This window comes from Monodon monoceros, unplaced genomic scaffold, assembly GCF_005190385.1.
Source record: "Monodon monoceros isolate NGI ecotype Baffin Bay Population unplaced genomic scaffold, NGI_Narwhal_1 Super_Scaffold_20, whole genome shotgun sequence".
Lineage (NCBI taxonomy): Eukaryota > Metazoa > Chordata > Mammalia > Artiodactyla > Monodontidae > Monodon > Monodon monoceros.
The window spans coordinates 100440922-100450264 of record NW_021703777.1 but is presented as its reverse complement, the minus strand read 5'-3'; the positions used below and the strand labels follow the sequence as shown (position 1 = coordinate 100450264).

The 9343-nt window shown below is 49.5% G+C and overlaps 1 protein-coding gene across 1 annotated transcript; it reads left to right on the top strand.

Moving 5' to 3' along the window:
• Positions 1-200: 200 nt before the first annotated feature.
• CYTL1 (cytokine like 1) lies at positions 201-9094 on the top strand. The gene is made up of 5 exons (XM_029234716.1): positions 201-245; positions 5397-5630; positions 7465-7509; positions 7650-7778; positions 9011-9094. Exons 1-5 carry the CDS (start codon positions 201-203, stop codon positions 9092-9094), a joined length of 537 nt encoding a protein of 178 aa, XP_029090549.1.
• Positions 9095-9343: the final 249 nt, after the last annotated feature.

Below are 9343 nucleotides of genomic sequence, written 5' to 3'. Positions count from 1 at the left end.
TGAGATGGCATGTGTCCTCTCCAGACAGGGATGGGATAGCGTGTGTGCTGGACTCTACCAGCAGCCACATTGCGACCACAAGGAGACCTGGCTTTAGGATGGAGTCAGTGACATACGTGTCAGTTCAGGTTCAACCAAAGATGCAGAACCAGAAGCAGAGGCATAGTAAGAGATTATTTTATTGTAAGGAATTGGCTGACATGGTCGTGGAGGCCGGCATGGCCAAGAAAGTCCAAAACAGCAAGGCAGGCTGTCAGGAAGGGCAAACTAGAACTCAGGGTGATGGGTCGAAGCTACTCCACAGGCAGAATTTCTTCTTCCTCAGGGAAATTCTTCTTCATCAGCTCTGCTCTTAACATTTTTCAACTGACTGAATCAGGCCCACCCAGAATATCTAGAATAATCTCCTGTCCTTCGAGTCAACTGGTTATGGACTTTAATCACATCTACAAATACGTTCACAGTAGCACCTGGAGTAGCATTTGATTGAATAACCAGGGACTATAGCCTGGCACAGTTGACACATCAAAAGACCATCACAGTATGGAAGAGGGGGACAGAATAATTTCTTGGTGACTTCATTGAGCTCCTAGATCAAACCATTCCTGAGCGCCACACTACCACTACATGTTCCAGTTGAACTTTCCAGAAAATCTGGCCATGGGTATCTCAAACCGTGTTTTCTGTAACTCACAACCTTTAGTCCTAACTGACACAACAGGGGCCCAAACCAAGGAGGTTAACAGTTCTGACTAGACCTCTCAAGGAGGGCTGTGTTCCAATCTGGGTTCCAGCTAGTGGGAGACACATTGACACACAACAGGGATAAAGGGGCAGTCACTTCCATTCAGCAGGGAGATGTTTACTGAACACCTACTCTGTGTTGGACCTGGCCTCCATGCTGTGGACACAAAGACAAAGAGGACACTCGCTCTGCCTGTAGGGGGCAGACAAGCAAACAGACAAAGGCCAGAGTGGACAATGCCGTGTCAAAGCAGGGGCCATGGGAGCCGGTGCAGGCAGGTGGAGGGGACCCAATCCAGCAAGGCAGGCTTCCTGGAGAAAGTGACATTTCAGCTCAGTCTGGAAGGGTGAGAAGGAATGAACCAGGAACAAACAAGGTGAGGAAAAGACATTCCAAGAAGCAGGAACGGCATGTATGAAGGCCAAAGGCCACTTGGGTGTTATAAGTACAAACACTAGGGATTGCTAATGCTGTGTGATTTGGAGCAAGTCACTTCACCTCTCTGCGCCTCAGTGCCCTCCGATGATGATACTAGAATGAATGCATTAAGCCTGGTACAGGGCTTGGAGCAAGGCCACATTTCAGGGTTAGCTACCATCACCATCATCATTGTCATTCCTTGATAAAAGTGCAGGAAAGGACAGGCAGAGATAGCTGGAGAGGTAGTCTGGGACCAGGCCACAGACCTCAGACTAGCTTCCAGGCCTCACGGAACCAGGGAAGAATGTGAAACAGGCAAGCGTGGATTTCTGCTTTAGAAATGTCTACTGGGAGGAGAAAGAATTCTGGGCAGAGAGATGGTAATCGTAATGTAATTGTGGAAAAGGATGTTGAAGCCACTTCCCATGGAAAAAGTTTCAAGAAACTGGGGTGTTTGCTCAGAAAGAGAGCTGACTCTGTCTGGGGGGCAGGGATGAGTAGTGGTAGATAGGCTGACGGCTGAGAATCACGCAGGGCTGTTCTGTGGAAGAAGGTAACAGAGATTTAGGTCACAGGTGGTAGCTCCAGGGAGTCAGCACATCTCACCTTCACCTTGGGAAGAATTTGTATTGTTCACAGCTGCCCAGAGACTGGAGGGCAGTCTTAAAGGGCAATGAGCTCCCCATCCAGGGAGGTATGCAAACAGACTCTGGATGAATGCTTGACAGGGAAGCTGTAAAAGAAGCACAAGCACCAGGCAAGTTGATGCAGATCATTTCCAAGTTCCTCACAACCACGATCTCTGTTATCCTACTGAACCCCAGAGAGATGGTGTATTAGTTTCCTCTTGCTGCTGTAACAAATAACCACCAGCAGAATGGCTTAAAACAACACACATTTATTCTCTCACAGTTTTAGAGGTCAGAAGTCCACCATGAGTCCCACTGGACTAAAATCAAAGTCTTGGCGGGGCTGTGTTCCTTTCTGGAGGGTCTAGGGGAGAATCTTTTTTTTTTTTTTTTTTTTTTTTGCCTTTCTAGAGGCTTCCTGCATCTCTTGGCTTGTGGCCTCTTCCTCCACATTCAAAGCCGACAGCATAGCAGCTTCCAAATTCTCTCTCTCCTTCATACACTGCCCCCGCCCACATCCCCGTGCCCATCCCACATCCCCACAATGTTCCTCCACTTGCTGATGGAGCCACCGCCAGGGAGAGGCTCCTGAGGCACCAGGGTTCCCACTGTCATGCCACTTACCCTGTGTGTTCGATGAGTTAATTACCCTCTTTACTCTCCTCAGAGGACAGCATCTCTCATTCACTGTTTTATCCGTATTGTCCATCTCAGGCCTGCACACAATAGATTCTCAATAAATAAAGAAGTGTCTGGAGAATGAATGAAGAATCCATTCAAAGAGAATGGCTGGTAGCTACCATTCCAGCTGAGAAGCATTCACTCACTCTTTAGCTCTGGCTGCTCAGCTCTCCTGACATAATGAGGTACCATGGCTTGATGGGACCCCTGCTCTTCTCACGCACTACGGGGGTTGGGAGAAACCTCTGGAGGAAGACAGAGGCTTCAGTCTGTGCGGAAATTCCCGCCTGGGTTTTTAGCATTCACGTTCCATACTGAGTAGCCTGATGCCAGGGAAGGAGCCAGGGAAGGGGCCAGGGAAGGGAGCTATTGGGGGCCCAGGGGGACGGCAGTGTCAAAGGAGAACTTTGTGAGCAAATACACACGTGCGTCCCCTGAGACCTCCTTCATCGAGGGCAGGGTCTCTCTGGCATGACTCCGGCTGTGCTCTGTGGGTTTCTTAATGGGTTTGTGTCTCACTCTGAGTAACAAGATTAACAGCCATCAGGTTAATTCAGCAAAGCTTTCCAGAGCATCTGCTCTGCCCGGCTGGGTGCTGGGTGCTGACAAGCCCAGATGCAGAAGGCAAGCACGGTGGGCGGGAAGGCAGATGGGATCCGGTTAGCGGGATGTCTGGTGCTTAGGGCGCAGAGGAGGCTTCTGATTTGCCCAGGGAGTCCTATCAAAAACCACACACGTGTCCAGGGTGGAACGAGGCCAGGTCTCCCAGCGACACATTTATCTCACCATCAAGTGCACAGAAAAGCCGGCTTTTTCAGCACAGCAATGCCTCCTCGATCGGATGGTCCAAGGACTTGTTTTGCTGCTTGGGCTGGTTTTTCCTCCCTGTCCTGAATTTGAAGCTCCTTCGATGAGCACATCCAGAAACACTGGAGCATTTCAAAGGAGTCCGGAGTCCCTGACTGGGGCCGGTTTGTCTGCCAGGGCAGCCCATGCCCCAGGCACTGCCACAGAAAGTGGGGAGACCCCTTGGTCCAGAAGAAAAACACATCTGTGTTTGCTGCTTGCACCTCCAAACACACACAGTTCTGCCCTGCCTGAGAGGGCACCCAAAAGGCGGTCCCCAGGCCATCTTGCTAAAGGTGTTTAGAGAACATGCTCTCACCTGCAAAACAGGAAGGCAAGGCTGTGATCCCTGCCCAGGGCTTGAACACAGAAAAGTAGCAAAATAGAACATCAGGCCGGGAAGAGACCTCCCGCTGCCTGGGGTGGTGCTGCTCTGTTTACGGACAGGGAATGGCACCTGTCAGGAAGGGATTTTTGTGGGCAGAGACAGGGGGAGGCTGGAGCTGAACTTTCATCCCTGCTGTTGATCCTCGATGCTGCCCCATATCTAGGACACCACGCTCCTTTCCCTTAACCTTCTGGTCCTCCACTTTGGTTGTTTTGTTCTGGGAAGGTGTGCCGGCCTGGGCCGCTCTTCTGCCCTCCCCTGCAGTGAGACAGGCTTTGGAGACAGGCAGACCCAGGTGCACAGCTCTGCCTCCCCTTATAAGCCTTGTGACCCCAGACAGTTTCATATGCCCTGAGAGCCTCAGTTTCCTCATCTGGGAAATGGGAATAACCCCACCCACTTCACTGGCTTTCTGTGAAGCTCACGGCATTTGTGACAACAGCTGTGTAGTTGTATAAATGAGCTTCATGCATCACTGCTGGAGCATATGTGATACTTGGTGTTAAGTAAGAACCTTCCTCTCTTTTGACAGCTCCTTCGCGTTGCTTGTTCCTTGGTCTTGGGCAGCCCAAGAGCTCAAACTCATCTCTGGCTGCAAGAGTCCTGCTCTTCCCCAGTTCCACACTGCAGAATGGGAGGACGGAATGAAGACAAGGCAGAAAGCCCCACTGGACCCATTTGCCTCCAGCTTTATGACCTTGTACAAGTTGCTGGAACTCTGCGAGTCTCAATTTTCCCACATGGAAAACTGGACTGTTTTCTGCAGTACCTGCCTCACAGGGATGCTTGTAGGAAAGGAGACAGTGGCATTAGCTCTGACTGTGATAATAGCTCAGCATCTTCTATTCCTCACTATGCTCTTATCATCCCCATTTCACAGATAAGGAGAGGGAAGAAAGAGTTAAGAAACTTGCCCAAGGTCATCACAGAAGTGGGTGACCATGCGATGCACCGAGCACCTAAGGGCAGAGCTTACTCTTCTAACTGGTACCCATGCTCCTGTATTTACAGGAGAGCAGCCTGCAGAGCATCATTTCTAAAAGAGACCCACATATGGAGAACGAACCCTTCCAGTGGGTCTGCTCTGTACCAGGACTTGTGCTGGGAGCTTGAAGTGGACCAGCTAGGGGAATGCTCCCGCATCCCTCATCACAGGCCCTAGCACAAGCCCATCTTCCAGATGCAGAGGCGCAGCTGCTCAGAAGGCAAGGGATTTCCCAAGGTTCCCCTGGCCAGTCAGTGGTGGGTGGATAGTGATACCCAGGCTGCCTGACCCCAAAACCCCGGATCACTGGTCCTCAATCCATCACTTCTGGTCCCTTTCCCTCCCCCAGTTCTGCTCCAAGAGATCAGCCAGTTTTACCAAACGGTCCCCATTCTAACTGAAGGGGCTGAATGCTCACTCCCGCCCCTCTGGCTGAACCACCATCCCTCCTGTCTCCCTCTTGTCCTCTGCCCCCCTCATCTGCCAATCCTGCCACTTCAGGAAGAGCCCCTGCCAAGAGAGAAAGTTCTATTGCAAGTTGTGTGAGAGGAAGACCCTGTTCCCTTCCAGGTGCCTGGCATCTCCCCCTCCCCGCCCCTGCCAGGAAGCACCTCCTCTCAACAAGGGGGACCTTTAGGTCTGAAAGGCTCCAGTGTCCACAGGCCAGGTGGGCGTGCTCTTGGCCTTGGCTGGGCACCACAGGAAACGGAGGCGTGGAGGACCACCCCCAAGCCTCTGCTTAAAGGGGCGGCTGGCCTCGGGCTGCAGTCAGGCCGCCTTTGCACCATGACCCCCCAGCTGCTTCCCCTGCTGATGCTGCTTCTGGCCGGCCCCCCCGCTGCTCAGCCGGCTCCCCCGACCTGCTACTCCAGGATGCTGGCCCTGAGCCGGGAGATCACCGCTGACTCCCGGAGCCTGCAGGTCACGGAGCCTTCGGTGAGTGCCCTCGGCCCCCCTGAGGACTGGGAGACCCAGTTCTCAAAAATTTGCCTTTGGACCAGGGAAAAGTCACTATTTTTCTTTTCTGGTCAATGTTAATTTCAAGGGTATTTGTGTTTTATTCCCATCTTATTAAATACCAATGGTTTGCACTTCCTTTTAAATACAAAGAAAATATAATCAAAGACATCACAATTTTTGTTTTAACTAGCTAGAAAATATCAGAGGATCTGTTTTAAAATGTAAAAAGAGAGAGAGAAAGAGAGAGAAGAGAAGAGAAGAGAAGGGAACAGGAGAAGAGAAGCTCCCATAGAGTTTAGAGCTCCAACTTAAGGAGGACCAAAGAGTCCTGCTTATTTCTTCTCTCCACTAGCCAGCAGGAGCTAAGGGGGCAACTCCCAGAATCAGCCCCACCCCTAACCTGCTGTAGGACCCTGAGCAAATTACTCAGCCCTGAGTCTCAGCATCCTCACCTGTGAGAGGGGATGGCTGAGCCCCTCACCGGCTTCGGGCAGCTGGAGGGTTGAAGACTTGGATGCAGACACAGCCTGCACAGAGGACAACCCAGGATGTCTGCACTGTTCTCAACACTGTGTTAAGAGGAGGACCCAGGGGCTCGGAGCCAGGGGCCACTCAGAACTAGAATCTGGCCTCCTGACAGCTCGTCCAGTGTAGAAACAAAACAAATTAAACTTCAAAGCTCTGGTAAAATTTAAAAGTATCCCTTTACCACTTCAACTAAAATGCACCATTCTCAGATGTGGGGCTTACGATACCCTAACACCTCCTTTGTATTTTCTTTTTGAAACTTAAATGATGAGTATTTTTTTCAACTTATGAAAGTCATATACTTTGAAAATGGTTGGAAAAGGCACAAAAGACAAAGAAGAAAATAAATATTACTGCAATTCTACCACCTAGAGGTGACCTGCTGCCATCACATTCAGAGGATAGGATTTCAGCTCTGGGTCTGTACATAGTTATCCAAGTGTGTAGACAAATTGGATCAAACAACACAGCAGTTCTGCAATTTACTTTTCAGTGACTCTGTCAAATAAATTAATATTTCTTTGTAACAACATTTGGTTGTATTTTTGCGCCCCAATGTATCCGCAAATTCCTTGCTATTAAATATGTAGAGCAATCATCTTTTAAAAATATATGATTTTAAAGCTTAAAATAATGCATAGGCTCAGAGCTGGAAGGAGGTGGAGGTTATGTGTTCTAACTCTCTAATCTCACAACTGGGAAACCGAGTCACAAAGAAGAAGGAGACCTACCCCACGTCACACAGGGAATCACTGGTCGGGAGGGACCAGAATCTGGGTCTTCTGACCTTCAGGCCAACACAGAAGCAAAAGTGAAATATAGTAATATAAAAGTGTACATATATATACTGTTTTATATTACTAAAGTATATACTGTATATATTACTATGTCTAGATTACAGTTATAGAACTGTTTTAATATATATACATATATAGACACACATATTTATATGTATGTATCTCTCTCTTTCTCTCTCTCTCTCTCTACATATATATGTATGTATATGTGTGTGTGTGTATATATATATATATATATAAAACTGTTCCCTAGCTCATAGTCAATGATAAAATGGTTGCATTCTAAAAGTCGAATTCTAGAAGAGCAGTTTACTTTGGGGGAATGTGGCATATGGTACAAGAAAGTATTGTGCATGGCAGCATCAAGGAAGGCCCCAGGGATCTGGGGCTGCTCTGGTTTTGGGGAGGCTGGCAGAGAGCCTTCTGTGGCCAGGCTGAGGGTGTGTCCCTGTGAGCAACACAGAAACCCGTTTCCCTTTCTGCAGGAGCCGTGTGTGAGATACCTGCCCAGGCTGTACCTGGATATACACGTAAGAGGGGTCTGCCTGCCTGCGGGAGGGCTTGGAGTGGGAATGGGGAGAGACTGTGCAGAAGGGCCAGGAGTCCCCAGCTCCCGCGTCTCTGGCTACTGACTTCCACCACGAGACCCGTCCCTGTTGTCCACTCACAGAATTACTGTGTGCTGGCCAAGCTGCGGGACTTTGTGGCATCGCCCCAGTGTTGGAAGGTGGCCCGGGTAGATGCCTTGAAGGACAAAGTGCGGAAACTGTACATCATCATGAACTCGTTCTGCAGGAGGGTAAGTGATGCCATTGAACATTCTTTTTCTGCTTGTCATCAGCCAAGAACTTAAGAGAAGGGTTAGGAGAAGAGGGAGATGATGAGGAGGAAAACAAAAGCTTGTGGGGTGCTTCCAGGTCACAAAGCCCTTCCTCAACCCTATAGCTCTCGCTGAGTGCTGGGGGACTCGGGACAAGACTCCTCCTGTCCTCCAGCTCCATGTCCAACACCCAAGACCACAGGCTGCGAGTCAAATGGGGCTGGGATTGCGGGTAGAGGACTCTGGAATTCCGAGAATTCCCAGAGCCCTGGGATCAGGGGAGACTTCCTGGAGGAGGGGCTTCTGGTGTGCTCTGTGTTGGGAAGAATCTGGCAGCAGAGGGGAGGGAGACGGGAAAAACACAGAATCAGCACTGGTTAAGATGTAGAAAGCAGAGTTGTGTGGTCCTAGGGGCACACGCTTCAGCATCAGGCAGACCTGAGCCCCTGTCTTCACCTCCCTGCTTCCTAAATCCCAGTGTCCCCTCCTCTCTCTGAGCCACAGTTTCCTCATTCCTGAATGATACCCATGTCAGGAGAGCATTGGGAGGATAATACTACTTACAACCTGACCCTGTGTGTGCTGGGCGCTGTAGTAACTCCCTTGGTCCTAAGATCTCTATCAAGGTGACTAAACATAGAATACCGAACACCAGGCCTGGCCCAGGAAACTAATAATTAGCTATTAGGTTTTTTAGCTTTAAGTTTTATTAAGATTTGTTTGTTACTATGCATCAAAGATGAGCCAAGCATTTTGTCCCACACCCATTCCCCTCCTCATTCCCCTCTCCCCTTGGTCATGGAGGGGAGACAAGAAGAAGACATAATACAGTCTGAAAAGTGCTGCTGTTGGCTCTAAAGTGTTTGAAGGTGAGACCTGGTGCTGTTACTCATGGTATCCCCGATGTCTGGCCCAGAGTTTTTGCTCAGTAATTGAGATTTATTCATTTATTCACTCCCTTGCCCATCTATCCATCCATCCATCTGGTCAACCAACGTACAACTGAATTCAATAGTCAAAGACTATATGAGATTCAATGGGAAGGTGAAGAAAGACGTAACCATCTCTCCTTGGGGGAATGAAGGTTGGAGAATTTTCACACAAAGGGGAACAATTGAACAGTCTTTGAGGATAACCAGGAGTCCTATAGTTGTGCATGGGCTCTGTGGCCACCTTCAGTGACATTCCTGCTCATTGCACATCTTTTCCAGGATTTGGTGTTCCTGTTGGACGACTGCAATGCCTTGGAATACCCAATCCTAGTGACCACGGTCCTGCCAGATCATCAGAGCTAAGGCAGCTCAGACCAGAGAGAGACCCCAGGGGGACTGAAGTTATGTCAGCTGCCCAGACACAATGGGCTAAAGCCATGGCCCCCACAGGTCTCCCTGAAACTGTCATGTGTCTCTCCACCTTCTGGAAAGCAAGGCTTGTGCTCCTACCCTAGAAACGATTTTTAACATAGTTAGAAGCCTTGCTTCTCCTTCCCCTTGGTTTTGTCTCACCAGGATGGTGAGGCACACAAGCATGTTGATTTGATCACT